Source organism: Pocillopora verrucosa, chromosome 13, assembly GCF_036669915.1.
Source record: "Pocillopora verrucosa isolate sample1 chromosome 13, ASM3666991v2, whole genome shotgun sequence".
Taxonomy (NCBI): domain Eukaryota; kingdom Metazoa; phylum Cnidaria; class Anthozoa; order Scleractinia; family Pocilloporidae; genus Pocillopora; species Pocillopora verrucosa.
In genome coordinates this window covers 10848412-10863399 of record NC_089324.1, presented here as the reverse complement: position 1 = coordinate 10863399, position 14988 = coordinate 10848412, and the positions used below count along the sequence as shown (strand labels likewise).

Below are 14988 nucleotides of genomic sequence, written 5' to 3'. Positions count from 1 at the left end.
GTGCACCTCTAGACTAAACTGGACTTGCTCCAGAATTCCTACCTCAGGGCAAAAAAAAAAAAAAGAGTGACATCACATAGGCTAAAACACAAGCCTCAAAGGTGGAAATTACCTTAAAGATTATGTAGCTTGGAGTGCATTATCCATAAAATAATTTCAAATGTGGAGACTCAGAATTGCTAATTTTTGCTGTGAATTTCAGGGCTTTAAGAGTTTTCTCTATTTCCTCTGACTTTCCTTCTCCAACCACACTAGGTATATTGTTTGGTTATGTTTCACTTCAATATTACTCAGATTTTAAGCAGTACAAAACTCTGATGATATGTTAAATAAAAGTATCATTTTTGTGAACTAAGACCTGGAAAAATTCACTTTATTTACACCACTGTTATCTGTACACATCTTTGTGCAGGGAGACTTTTAAATACAGCATGTGTTTGCATTATTTACCTGTACATCAACAATTGCAAGGATTTCCCATCATTTCTTTGATTTCATTGGTGCATTTACACATTGTTTAGTTTTTAGATAAAGGTTCTCATTGAGAGGTGGTTGCTGACTTTTTTCCCTCAGTAATTTTATTTTTCTTTGAAGCCTTAAGCTGTTCAATCCAGTTAGTTTCTTTTTCATCAAAAATTTTCCCACCAAAAGCTAGAAGACCAAGTTGTGAGTGAGAAGCTTCTGACTTCACTTTGCTCTTAATACAGGATAAAAACTGTGACTGAGTTAGATTTCGACTGCAGTACTTTGGATGCCATGTATGAAAGATTCCTCTGTCTGCGGCCCGAATAACAACCAAGTCACTGGCAAGGTAGCTTCGATATAACTTCACATCTTCCATTCCCCATCCTTTGATTGAAAGATCAAAACCACCAATTTTTATGAAGTCATTTCTGTACTGGCAAGTCATTCCATAACCAAAATCTCTCCAGTAACCAGTGTCACGATTTATGCGAAATTGGTTCTGGTTTGGAGGCGGTGATCCTCCATATACTATGGTGGGGTTGTAGAGACTAAATACAACTGGGTAGTAGAGTTTCACCCCAGGGGTAGAGTAAAATCTACAGCGATCTAAAAATTGAGATGTAAATAACACATCGACATCACAAAAGAACATGAGGACATTGCCCTTCTCCCAGGAAGTAGCACCCTGTTGGAGACCATAGCCTCTGGAAAATGTCTCATTCGAAAATATGAGTTTATAGTCTGTGAAATTCTCTGCCTTGGAGACGTTTGCCATCATGGTTTCCAATTCTTCCTTACCGGCCTGGCCAAAGAAAACAACAGTGAGAAAAACCGATCTGTCCCATCTCACACAAACGTCGACAAAATTGTCCAGGAAGGCTTTAAATTTATCCAGCCTACCCGATAGCGGCAGAATCAAGTTTATAAGCTCGTTGTTTGTGTCGACTGTCTCAATGCTACCTGCGAGGTTCAGAGGACCAAATGGGCGTTCAATTTTGACTCGGTGAAAAACTTTGTTGTTTGTTGATCTGAAATAAAAATCGTACTGTGAACCAATGATCCGATCGACGCGCATTACTCCATCCACAAGATCTCTCGCCGTGATTTCCATGTTCCTGCCCTCGTAGTTTTTAAGAGCATCAACGGCAAACTTCATAACCTCTAGGTAATCTTTTCCTTTGTGTCCATGCGGTCTTTCGGCAGGATTACCCGAGAGACCGTGATAAATCTGATAAATCGCATTGTACGCTACGCCGTCGAACGGAACGACCTCAAATTCAGTTCTTAAAGGTTGACCTTTCAAAAATTCTCCTTTCGCCTTTCGGCTTTTTTCTCGGCTGAGTTCTTGAGCGATGGTGAATTTCTCCGCGTTTTTAAGCCGCTTTAAACGCTTCGAGATGTCCTTGTTACGTGCGGTTAGATCGCGAATGACACCACTTAAGGCATTATTCTCCTGTTTCAGATTTTCAACATCGAGATTCAGGAGTCGAATTTTTTCCATCAACGAAGACAATTTTTCCGTGGGAATTTCAGCTTGCCGTTCATGATTTTTCGAGTTGAGCTCGTCATCTCCTAGTCCTTTACAGCGTGTCAGTGCAAACAATAAAATCTGTCCCATCAAAATGAACAAAACCAACGCAAAAGTCGCTCGGAAAACAACGACAGTCGAAATCCTTGGCATGGCATATTTTAAGCGCCTCTTGCTTGTTCTCCAGAGCTCCTGAATATCAAGGTTTACTGTGTTTTGAGCGACATATAAATTATATATTGTTGGCTTTTCCGCTAAGTGATCGTCATCCAACATTTGAAAGACCAGTCAACGCAAATACAAGTCAGCTGTGTTTTCTATTGCCACATGTTTGAATAGCACAGCGTGACATGTAACGCAATGTTTAACTGTGTAGTTGAAGAACCACGCGAACGTGTTTTAGTGTTTAAAGTTCGTAACTTACGAGTTGAAGAAATATTGTTGAGTAGCAACGTTCTAGTCACTATAGCGTAGGTTGTCGCCGCAAGATTCCGAGTTGCCTTTGTAAACGAATTCAATTGACTTTTAACTACTGTCAAATTTGAATCGTTTAGGGAATTGCTTTTTGTGTCTTTTGGCGGAACAAGATAAACCATTTTCAATTGCAAATGTTAGGAGGTTTAAGCATAAAACTATACTATTGTTGCTGCATTTGATGAAAACAATATCTGGAATTTTAATTAAAACATTATGGCTGGTAAACAATCTCAAATAAGGGAAATAAGTTGTTTTTTTTAAAATTTATTTGACGTACTTGTTATCATCACATATTTGTATTCATTCGAGTTGCTCGGTAAATGAGTTTAGCGGTGAAATTGGGTAGAACCTTACTGATTTTTGCAGCATTTATTCTTGAGACAAAGGGGATAAAAACAATACAAAAAGGAATATGATGAGTTCCTCTGTTTCGGTGAAACACTGTAGGAACACCGTGATAAAATACAAAGAGTTGATTGCGTTGGCGAGAACTTAAGGGTTCTCCTCCACTATCACACTTCCTTAACGAATCTTTAAGAGAAAAATACTGTTCAATATGCCATTGATAGCCTCATTCTTAGACGATTGCCGCTCTCATTAATACCACCAGTATTGTCTTCGTGGTGTTTCAGAAACACGCCGCCAAAACAAGGAAAAGTTATGGTGTAATTGAAGGAATTAGGAAAAACAGGCCGTACATTTTTAACAATATAAATCAACAACTGCCATAATCACCCTTAATAACGACATTTAATGAAATTCAGCTTGGAATCATGACTTTATTTTCGCAGTTATTTTGATGGGTGTAACGGAAATTCATCACCTAATTCTTGAGATTTGTTTTTGTTCATTATTATCTTACAACACGATTGAGATAAAGCAGGGTTAATAGTGCAAGACACTTCTGTCAGTCAGAAGAGGTTTTTACATGTTTTATGATCATTTTTAAAAAGTATTTAAATATATGACACCGAGAAGGCAGGCAACATGCACGAATTACCTTACCCACTCACATTTTCTTTCAAAGACACTGGAAATCAATACTTGTAGTCGTTCACATTGTTTGTATTAATTCGTGCATCCCCATTTACAAAGAAAAACTTTCTTTCGGTTTGAAGAGGAATGGATTCTCGGAACACAGCAAACGTAGGTCTTGAAGAGAGCTTATAAAGATACTAAAACCTGAGACGGGTTTCAGGATTTTATTTCGAAAGAGGTCGAAAAGAAACAAATACTCTCTTGATCAAGGTTTTTCGGTCAAGATGAGTGGCCTGTAACAACATTCTTATTTCTTTTATCAATGCCTTTTTTACGTTTTTGAAAGGTCCGGAAAGAAACCTGGCCAATATTTTTGCCACTCTGACTTGGCACGCTTATTTGAAACTGTGCGAGCAAAGTCCAAGTTTTGAAAGTTGATGAAATGATTTTCCTGCTCTCAAAAATAGAATTTGATTGTATTGTGCTTTTTTGAAGGCTTTCCTTGAAGGACCAAATATTTTATTTCTTTGTTTTTCTTAGCTGAATGAAACCCAGGATGTTTTTTCTTTTCACATGCAGGTTTCAATGTCTCGTACGCCTCATTAATGCACTGTTACCCCTCCATTTTGATCTGCAGACGTTGTTATTTCAGTTGGTGATTAGGGGCAGTTATAATTGTTTTGATCATTAAAAGCATTATTTTTTATCATTAGAATTGCTTGGGAAACAAATTGAGCTAGAATCTCACATACTGCACCAAAACACCAGATCAATTATGAAATTATCTCGTTAAAAAACAAAATTATGATAATAAAAGTTAAAAATAAAATTTTGGTTTCCGGTGCGCCGTGGAGATCCAGAGAATTCAGTAAAAGGTAGCCTAAATATGAAAGTGACATTTCAGTCTGTCTATACTAACAAAGCATCAATACAACCTTGAAAAAGCATCACGTACGAGGAAAGGATAAAGATGTTAAAAAGAAAAATGAGAACTACAATGAATACTCAAATAGGAAAAGGGGGCTTTAAGTCCCTACAGACCCATCGCCTCGCCTTGTCTATATCTCGATTACAGGAAACTCCAAAATCTCGGAATCTTAAATGATAGCACATTTGTTGTTTCTAGTGTTTCCAGATTCATAGTAGTTTACAAAGGGGCATTAGGATTCCAAACTGTTTTCACACAGCGAGACCCCTTGCACATCCCTCGTGTTCCTCAAGGCCTCGTATTTTCCCGCCGTTTAGGAAACACTCGCGCCTAAGAACTTATAATGAGGCGCTGCTCGCAGACCATGGTAAATCCGGCGACATTCCATGGTGAACTAGTGATTTACCAAACTTTTCGGTTCGTGCTTAGTCCCTAGTAATTTAGAGCGGATGCAAATTCCACAAAAAACCGTCCTTGTCTTCGTTCGAATTGTGATGAAGTAAACTCGTGACATTCTTCCAAGAGCTCGAGAGTGTTCGTATTTTTCCTACAGGCCACCGAACACGATAGTGCAGGATATCGAACCACCCAAAAAGCTGGGAAAGGTTTTTGTAGCTGGTGTCTCTGCCTGAGTGTAGTGAAGCTTACCCCATGACGTGAGGGGTAGAACACTCTGAGCAAAAGCACAGACAAGGCAGCGAAGAATCGTTCCGTAACCTTTGAAGTAATCGGATGCAAAGCCAAAGTCTACGCCAAAAGAGATTTTCATGGATTTTAAAATTCTTACCGCATTTATTGCTTTTAAGGTACTGGGATTCAAATGTTTACATTAGAGGGGAATGATTAGGAATCTCAACTGTTTTCGCACACCTACAAATCCGTTGACATTCCCCGGTGACGTGATTTTCAGCTTGACTGTTGTCCCAAAATAGTTTAGAATGGATCCACAGGTAACAACAACTGCTTTGGTTCGACGTGTAATACAAAATTTACGTAGCACTGATACTATAAAGAAATTAAATATTTTAAAATTCTTACAGCATTTATTACTTTTAAGGTACTGGGATTCATAGATGTTTACACCAAAAGGGGGATGATCAGGAGGCTCAACTGTTCACACACATCTATAAATCCGGTGGCATTCCCAGGCGAACTGATTTTTCAGTTCGAATGTCGTCCTAGAATAGTTTAAAATGGATCCACAGGCAACAACAACTGTCTTGGTTCGATATCTGATACAGAATTTACGTAGCACTAATACAAAAAGACATTCTCAAAGGCGCTTTATATTCAGTGATATTCATTACCTGAGAGTTTTCCTAGATATAAATGTTTTAAGTTATTTTTATTAAACGGCGAGGCTGCTACAAATTCGGATCTATGATACAGCGAGTTGCAAAAAACAGGAGTAGCAAAGATGAAGGCCTGCTGGATCCCCAAATGTAGAGCAGATGACTTTTGGAACGCACAGAAGATTGTTTCTAAGAGCGGAGAGCATAACTTGGACAGAAGATCTTTCTTGTAGAGTGAACTTACGTTGTTGAAAGACTTAAACAAAAAGAGACAATTTAAACTGAATGTCACACTAGGCCGATGAAGGTCGATAAGAGTTGTGATATGATCAAATTTTTTAATCTGAAAAAGTCGCGGCGTTCTGAACCTCATGGAATGGAGTAAGAGCAACGAACTATTTGGACTCTTCCTTAAAGAAACCATTAATAATAGATCGCAATAGAGTAAAGTCTTCAAGCCCCTCAAACGATAGAAAAGATATTTTCAATCGGTATCTATATCTAGAAGCAGATTATTCCTTTGAGTTAGGGAAAGGCACAAAAACGAAGAAGAAAAATAAAAAACGTTAAGATTTGAGATAAAATCGTTTGCACTACAAATAACCAAATTTTAGTGTATTCGAAAACTAAGTATGGCAAAATCTCCGAAATCGCGGCAAAACCAGAATGTTTTTCTTACAGACTCGTTTATTGATGTGTGAAGGGAATAACGAATCCGGTGATTAAAAACCTCCCGAAGGGGTGACGAAGCTTGAAAATCTGCTTCAGTGTAGACCTATTCGCTGAATAACAGATCATAATTGAGTATTCATTATTTAAGAACCAAATGGTTGATTGGAGAGATTGAAAGAAACAATTAAACAACAAAAAAAATTCACTAAACGAACAATCAAGCGAAGAATTAATTTTGATCGACTTAAAATCCTCCACAGCGCCCAAAAGAAATATAAAAAAAATTTACCCGTGAAAAGAAGATAAGAAAATTTGGTCCCTCTGTTTCACAAATACACTCTGCGAAAACACTCGTGACGCACTAAAAAGAGGATGTTAGCACTGCCAGATATTTGAGAGCTTTTGTCTCCGTTGCCACCTCATTTCCTGTGACCAACTATCCACAGTTAAATACCGACCAATATATTAATGACATCTTTCGATTCACAGACGATCACCGCGGCTATCAATATCACAAATATTATTCCTGTGGCATTTTAGAAACACGCCGCTTGAAAAACTATTGCAAAACAAATTTTCCAACATGTAGGGAAAACATGGTAAACTTGTTTTGACACAGTATTTGCAACTACGTATATTTGCTCCATCATAATATCATATCTCATATCATAGCTATCATAGTTATAAACTCAGTCATCTTAAATTATTTAAAACTAGCTCGGGAAAGTCTTAATTAGGAAAGATCATTTTTAGCTACTGAGCTCGAGGTCTGTACTCGCTCTTAATTACGGACCTATTTTTTTCCCCTAAGATCCATAACCTAAAGACAGGTTAGGAGGAGGATTTCTAGTCACGCGCAACGCCAGGCCTGAAATCACTAACGCACGTGGAAACAGAAAAAATAAATTCAAAATCGTCGCTCAGTCTTAAGCCTAAGAAAACAAACGACTTGACCTTCGTGTGCCAAGTTGCGAAAATTGTGCATAAATTAATGAGAGATTCGGCAAAGCTAGTGGGAAGCATGGCTGACTAAAGCAGTTAAATTGACAATGGAATCAAAGGGTGTGTGGTGACTGAAAGATTTAAGTCGATATATCGTTGGATAGAGTTGGTTGCTTAATTAAGAGGAGGTGGGGAATTGAAATAGACGGGGCATATCAGAGAGGTTCGAGTTAAATAATTGATCCTTCACTTTTTTTTTCTACTCCCGGAACAGGCTGAGATCTCAGTGTGACTCTTGAGTTCCTAGGATGTGAATCGTACTTTGCCCTTCAAGCTCCAGAACACTCATGCACCTCAATAGTCAAATAGTTAAGAGAATAAGCCGATATGCTTACTTATTTGTAAAACTCTTTGGTGCGTATTGTATTGATATTGTAAAGAGAAAATGGATATTAATTGCTCCGGAGAGAGAAGGATATCAAAAAGCATGAGCTACTATGCGCAAGTCGATTTCTTCCCAACCCCACGCCTAAAGAGTGATCAAAGAAAGCGAGACTCTGAAGGGAGGGCGCAAGTGCAATCTTTGACCCCTACTTTTATCATATAAACTACGGTGTTATACAAGGATTTCCAGCCCTGAGAAAGGCCGTAACAACACGCGTGAAAAAATATCGTATTTTTCACGTGTGTTTGTTATCTCCAATTAGCTGCTGACACGTCACTTGCCTTTCGCGCCACTCGATCAGGTTGATGAATGAACGGCGAAGCCTTCACTATTCTCAATCCAAGGTCGTTTGTCGAAATGTTTCGGATTACGACTACTAAAACACTTAAAAAATCCGTATCGCTTACAGTCAGTGACGTTCAAACTTTCCTATAAGTTGAAGAAAACCAAAATACGGATAGAAAAACCGAAAGTTACGTTGTCGGTGGCTTTGGTAATATCATTTCTCGAGGCTGAGAGCGAAAATCGACAACTGGAAGATTTGCTACAGGCCGATTCTGGCCGTGTACCTGAAAGATTTCCTCTGTCGGTAAGGACCAAGTCAATAACTGAGAATTTTGTGTATGGAAAATTACGCCCATTGTTTGTTTTCATAGTGTTTCAACGCATTTTTTCATCTTGAGCCTTAGCGCCAACGCACTTTACGATTATTACTCGGGGATTGTCGATCCTTCTATTTTCATTCATTAATAAGTTGACTTTTCCTGTCAGTAAAGGGCTATTGTGTCTATATGATAAAGAAAATAATACATGGTTGCTTGTAGATATGGAATTTCTCTTCTCGTGTTCAACTCCACATCTCACTCGTTCGTTTCCGCTCACTCGTGAGCTATCGAGTGAATCACTCGAAGAGAAATTCCATATCCACGCTCGCCCATCTATTATTCTCTATTTATCGTTTGAAGTGGGACATATTTGATCGGTTCGCGCATGTCATGTAATGAGTGAACTCGTCTTCATTTTTTTTTCACCCTCCAAAATGGCGACACTCATTCATATAGATAAAGGTTGTATCACCATACCATTGCCCTTTTTACGCTGCTGCGATACGCACTGAAGCTATACGTTCGAGAAGTCAGAGATAGAAATGATCTTTTTTTGCGGACTGATGACCAATTCGACACATATCAAAACACGAGAATTTGTGTGTAATGGACACACAAAACGGGGACGAGTTCGGGATGAAAACTCGGGAAACTGGTATTGTACAATAGCAAAACTTAGAACTTGTTGCCGGGATACATAGTAAGGCATGTAGTGCTTGTGAACAAGTAAAAAACGGAAAATGTATTCGCAACTCGACAAATCTTTGACTCCTTTACATGCAAAAAAGTGTCGCAAAATGCAACTTAAAAAAATTAATTTGCAAAAGCGGACCGAGTGCGGGAGCAAATATAACGACATTTTGCACAGAATCAGACTGATGTTGGAATTTATGGATCGGATATGAGTTAAGGTGTGAAACGCTTAATTACAAGTACAAAACTGATATTGAATTCGCATTTTCCGAGTACTTTGACTCATTTGCATTCTTTGCTTTGGAAAGAACAGCGCCAGCGATCAAATTCGCGGTAAATAAAGGCTATCAATTAAACATGCGCGATACCTGACCAACCAGAACGTGCAGAACTTCACAACTGAGTGACCTCACAATCGCTAATTGTAACTTAAAGAGCCAGTCTTAAACACAAAGTGGCTTCCGCGCCGAAAGATAATAGTCCTTTGCTTGGTAATGCCAACATGGCTGAGCAGTGCACTTCAGAGAATGTCTCCGATCCGAGAGCGGAAGGTAAAGTAGAAATCGAAAACGTTCATGTAAGCGAGAAACAAAAAATAAGGGAATCTACTGTTAATGAAAATATACCAGAAATCGATATAGATAACATTAAAACTGATCAAGCACATTCAACTGACTGCGATGACTACGATGACTTTATTGGAGAAATTAATATTTCAGTAAGGAATGAGCTCGCTGAGGCTGAGAAAGAGCCAGAGAGGTGTTGCAATGATAGAAAATTCTCCACACGTAGCCGAGACAGCTCGACCTGCAAAGAAGGACGGCGCAGCGAAATGAAAGATCAAAGCTCTCAGGCCAGTTCTTTGCCAGAAGACGCTGTAAGCGACGAAGTCAAAATACTGAAGGATAAGCTAGCTATTAATAAGAAAGACACTGAAACTTTGCGGAAATTACTGGAAGACGTACGAACAGACTATGAAGAATTACAGAAAAGTTTCGATAAACGCACTAGTGAGACAAAAAGTGAGGAAGGCGAAGTGCCGATGAAAGAGAGCAATGAAATGAGAAAGCGGAAAGCTGAGAAAAAACGATCGAAAAAGGTTTATAAGGTTTCATCTTCAGATGAGATAACGGAGTGGAGATTTTCAGATAGTAAGACATCGGGTTTTACTAAAGAATCTTCAAGTGCTCTTCAAGTAATTGACAGTGGCGAAATAGCATGCCCCTGTCTTGAGAAAAGTATTCGTAAAATCGTTAAGGATATCAGAGAAGAATTCAAAGACACCATTCTGGACTTCAAACGATGCTTTGAGGAACAGTGCACAAGCATCGGTGAAGAATTAGCCACGTTAAAACATGAATACTTGAGCGCTGTGGAAAGAAGGGATTCTGAAATTATCGGCTTTGAAAAAATCATCAAAGGCTTGCAGTCACGATTCCTGGAAGAAGACAAAGAGTTGATAACGTTCAGATCGGTTACTGCATCTGTTTTGGAAGAGAAGCAGAAATTATACGACGATATTCGTTTGCTGAAAGATGAACTCTTGCGAAAAAAATTCGAAAAGGAAGCTAGCCAAGCAGAGTTAGGGAAAATGAAACAAGGTTTAAAGAAATATTGCACCGCTGAAGAATATGAAGATTTGCAGAAGTTAAATTTTCAATTTGATGGAGACTGTGGAAGTAGAGGAATCGATGGCTGCGGTCAATCTTCTGAGAATATGAAGGAGTATGATAATGTCGGTGAACTTCAAAACAAAATGGAACAGTTCCACCCAGTTTTGAAAAAAGCTAAGCAGGAAATTGCAAGGCTAAAAGAAGAAAGAACGGAGGCTCAGAATCGTTTGGAAGAAAAGATTTCCGAAACGGTTAAATTAGAGAGTTATTTTAACAAACAGTTGAGCGAATCTGTAATGGAACTGAAGCGAAAGGAAAGAACAATTACCGAACTGAAAGAGCAGTTGTCCAGTGCAGAGCTGAAAAATTATCAACTAAACAGTAAAATAAATCAGCTGGAGAAAGAGAAGGAAGATTTGAATAAAAAGTATATGCAAGAGTTGGAAGAAGTTAAAGGTGAGTTGAGGCCATTCAGCAAGAACCGTCAACTAAACAAAAAGAGGGGCGAACAATTACAAAATGGGAATGACTTGCCTAACGATGATTACATTGGACCGAAAAATCAACTTGAAGACAAAGAAGCGAAAATGCTTGCAAGAACGACAGAGACTGAAGAATATTTATTTGACGAAGACTACCAGAAACGATTTCTTCAGGTAAGAAAAAATTGTAAATCTGTAAAAGTAAATCTGAGTCCAGGGCTGTAGGACTGTTTGCTTTAAAAGCAATGCCCAAAGTTTGAAAATCACAGGAATGAAATGAAAGGGAGAAAATGGAGGGAAGGATAGGAACTAAAGAGGAATAGTATTTTAGACCCAACTGGCGGGCTACCTTACCAGGCTCAGGAAAAATAAGGAGGCGAAGCGTGCATTCCGCAGCGGTTTCGTTGGCAACTGCCTTCACTCGCTGGTCTACTCGATAGTTTTCATTGACTGAAGGCCTTAAAAAGGTTGGTTTAGGTAGCGTTAGAGATTTTTAATGACGCAAGCTGTTTGAACGCAAAAAATTCTTTGTTAGTACATCACAAACGAGCTAGCGAAATACAAACAAAAAACAAACGTACAATAATGTAGAAAATCTCTTTCGTTTTTAAATTTTAAGTTACGATTTTTCTCTTTCTCTCCCCACTTTGTATTCTTTTTGTATTCACGCGCGGCGTGCGTGATTTCCCAAATTAGCTGAGCACGTCCGATAACTTTAACCTTGACATTGGAAAACTGTCATGGACATTTTTCGCGTAGTTTTAGTTTGTTTTCACGGAGTTTTACTCAGTTGTTTGTTCGCGTAATTTGTTACGCCTTTGTTTGGAATTTTAAGAGGTTTCGGAGATTTTATTTCAGCCAGATGTTGTGGTTTATTTAAAAAGTTTAATACATATTTTCTACGGAGTTTGGACTCTAGCTTCTTTTTTCGTAAATGGAATTTTTACAAATAACTACAACGACCAAAAATTTGGTTAAATCTCCCACGTGATACCGTTGGCTTCCGGACCTTTCTCTCGTCAGGAGAAGTCCTTGCTTAAGAAAGATCTTGAGGCCGAAAAGAGAAAAAATGAATTGTGCCTGTTGGAAATAGAAAAACTTCAGAGAGAACTCGATCAGTGGAAGGAAATCGTCCGAGATGATATGGATGTGGGTGTGGGATTCCTTAGGATCGAAAATGAAGATTTGAAAGATGAGTTACAAGAGAATCAGTAAGTTTGACAGAATTATTTCTGTATCATGTGTTTTTTTTAGATGTAGCTTAGAAAATGTTTTGGGATTTACAATATCCACATCACCTTCGGCAAATAATGACGGAACACGACGGGGAAAGAATAGTCGTAAGATAATCAGTGGAAATTTGCCGCCGGCGTGGCTTAAAGTACTCCCGCTGGTTTAGACCAGAAACATACCCCTTTGATTAGACTTGAAGGCATCACTTATTTGTTCGTCACTGTCGAGCCAAAGGGAACTTAAGCGATCAGGACGGCAACGCCGAGGAGGACGTCAATAAAAAAATGAGTTTACGTTTTTGGCTAGAATTTCGCGAATGTCCAAATATGTTTAGCGTCTTTTATGGCGCCACACCTCAACTTTAGCATAACATATGTGAGCAGCGTTGAGTTCCAAATGGAATCTTTAATGATTTGTTGTCGGGGTTTTCCGTTCTCAAACCATGTAAATTTTGTATTGTTATGTAAAACACTCGTGCTGACCTACTTTTTTTCCCCATTAGAAGCACTTCAAATTTCCTAGCGATAGAAGTAACTTCGCACGCAAGACTGTCAAGAACGACCTCTGACATTTTTTTTAAGCTTTACGTACACAATCCAGTCAACAGAAATATTGCAATATGTCTTGGTTTACGCTGGATTTTAACTCTATGATTTCTCTTGCACATCCAGGATATTCATTAAAGAATTGATGTCAAAGAAAAAGCGACATACCCAAATAATTAAGAAGTTGCGGGCAGAAAATGCCATGTTGAAGGTTTGTTTTATCCATTCCTAAAAAGACTACATCATGTTCCTCGTTATGGGAGTGTTCCATTCTAACCACCACCCCTCCCTAATTTCCTTTTGGGATAGCTTTTTGGTAAAAAGGCTCGGATTTTTCTCGTGAGAAACCGACAAAAATTGGACCAAGAAGAAGCAATTTCGAAAAGATGTTTAACGATAAAGAATGACGATCAAGTATTTTTAAAAAGATTATAATACATTTAAATCAAACCCCTTAACTCAATTAAGATTACGGCCTTTCCCCCAACTCTCTCGATTTCATTTTCTAAAGAAGCCGACTGAACATTGAGGAACGTTTTCCTTTCTGTAGGATTGGGGGGGGGGGAGGGGAGGGAGGGGTGACGGTGGGACTGGAAAGTGGGACGTTTCATGTTCGCTATACAGTTTAAAATACTATTATAGGTCAAAGAAAGAGAAAATATACTAAGAAACGTTTTCTAAATAATTCAATTTCATCATTTTAACGTTTTAACCTTTTACTTTTGTCAGATAGAAAATTGCACATAACACATTTCTTTGTAGATGGGAATTCAAGGTTAAAACCGAGAATTTGTTCTTTTTCACTCATTAGAATTCTAAGAACACAACAGAAGATGAATATGACGATTTAATTTCATTTGAATCCGACGACGGAACGTTTGATGAGGGGTTTAGTTTCGAACAAACTACAACCCAAGAACAGAGAGTAAGACTGGACAAGAATGGGAAAATTGAAATGGTATAACATTCTGATTGACATATTCATTTGTGTAGCACAAGAGCAGGCACCTGACAGTCTAAGATTTGGATTTTTCCAAAATGACACATCGTAGATGAGGAAAATTCTTATGGTTAACTTTTTTACGACTAACGGTTAAATTTTGACAATTTTTACGCCTATAAGCTGATCTTTTGCTGTAAACCCAATTAAGACTCCTTTATGAAGACCAAGTTATGCTATGCAAAATGTACCTTTAATAATCAGGGAAAAAAATATAGGCCCAGTGAATCTCAATTTTTAGGTTACTGACAATGAATCAATACATTTTCCTGTCATTTTAAAGTTAACTTTGCCTTTCAAGCGATAAATCTTTTAAAATTGGCAAACTTTCTGAGATTCCTGAATTCTCTAAGTTAAACTTCCGCAAGAATTCAATGTGTACTTATTTCATCATGCTCTTTAAATTTATGATGTATTTATCTGTTGGGCGTCCTCTTAAGCCTGGATGCTTAGAAGACAAAGAATTATTTGATTTGATCAAACAGGGAGCTCCACTTAAAAATGAGAGCAAAAATCTTTACACTGATTCCAGTTTTGACTTCTTGGAGTACGACACAAGCATTAGCGAAAAGGTAAGAGCAAGAGAGAGAAGTATTATAACCGGGAACGGAAGACCCTATGTTTTTGAAGTCAAAGCCTAAAAACTCTTAGATAAAAACTTCATTTATCTTCCATGCTGATGGCTCTAACGACCGAGTTTGAAGGGCGCATGCTCAGATTCCTTTTTCCGTGTTATCATCCGCCATTTTGATTTGTTGTGCAGATTAACGCTGTACTTTCGGTCCCAGACTCCGGTTCGCCGTTTCTGGTTTTTAGTAACATCCCGTAGCAAAGTTGATAATTGATGATTGATCCTATTATCTGTTGTTTTTCAGGAATAGTCCAAGGAAAATAGTATGCTGTAAGCAAATGGACCGACCTATAAATTTATAACATTACTTATTGTAAACGAAATAAACTGTGAGAATCTTTGCGTATTTGTTAGATACCAGCTCTCTTTGTCATCTTAACTATAGCCTTATGATGTTATCGGTTGTATTATAATCATATAAGCTTTGTGGTTTGCTACATCATGTGCTTCTGTTTATAG

The 14988-nt window shown here is 38.2% G+C and overlaps 2 protein-coding genes across 3 annotated transcripts; one reads left to right on the top strand and one right to left on the bottom strand.

The window, feature by feature from the left end:
• Nucleotides 1-355: 355 nt before the first annotated feature.
• Nucleotides 356-2327, bottom strand: LOC131770154 (chondroitin sulfate N-acetylgalactosaminyltransferase 1-like). The gene has a single exon (XM_059085858.2). The coding sequence runs from the start codon at nucleotides 2267-2269 to the stop codon at nucleotides 539-541; it is 1731 nt and encodes a 576-aa protein (XP_058941841.2). The 5' UTR covers nucleotides 2270-2327; the 3' UTR covers nucleotides 356-538.
• Nucleotides 2328-9203: 6876 nt separating this feature from the next.
• Nucleotides 9204-14910, top strand: LOC131770170 (cingulin-like). 2 transcript variants are annotated; one of them, XM_059085884.2, is made up of 6 exons: nucleotides 9204-11294; nucleotides 12144-12331; nucleotides 13025-13109; nucleotides 13710-13856; nucleotides 14384-14470; nucleotides 14774-14910. In XM_059085884.2, exons 1-6 carry the CDS (start codon nucleotides 9528-9530, stop codon nucleotides 14777-14779), a joined length of 2280 nt encoding a protein of 759 aa, XP_058941867.2. In that variant the 5' UTR covers nucleotides 9204-9527; the 3' UTR covers nucleotides 14780-14910. The 2 variants fall into 2 exon arrangements, with proteins under 2 accessions (XP_058941867.2, XP_066016279.1); XM_066160182.1 differs by having other exon boundaries at nucleotides 14384-14910.
• Nucleotides 14911-14988: the final 78 nt, after the last annotated feature.

Excerpts from the sequence above, each read along its gene's own strand:
- LOC131770154 (XM_059085858.2), bottom strand. The coding sequence starts at position 2,269 with ATGTTGGATGACGATCACTTAGCGGAAAAGCCAACAATATATAATTTA.
- LOC131770170 (XM_066160182.1), top strand. The coding sequence starts at position 9,528 with ATGGCTGAGCAGTGCACTTCAGAGAATGTCTCCGATCCGAGAGCGGAA. Across the intron at positions 11,295-12,143 it reads ACCAGAAACGATTTCTTCAG|GAGAAGTCCTTGCTTAAGAA; the intron begins GTAAGAAAAAAT and ends TTCTCTCGTCAG. Across the intron at positions 13,857-14,383 it reads AGAATGGGAAAATTGAAATG|GGAGCTCCACTTAAAAATGA; the intron begins GTATAACATTCT and ends TTGATCAAACAG.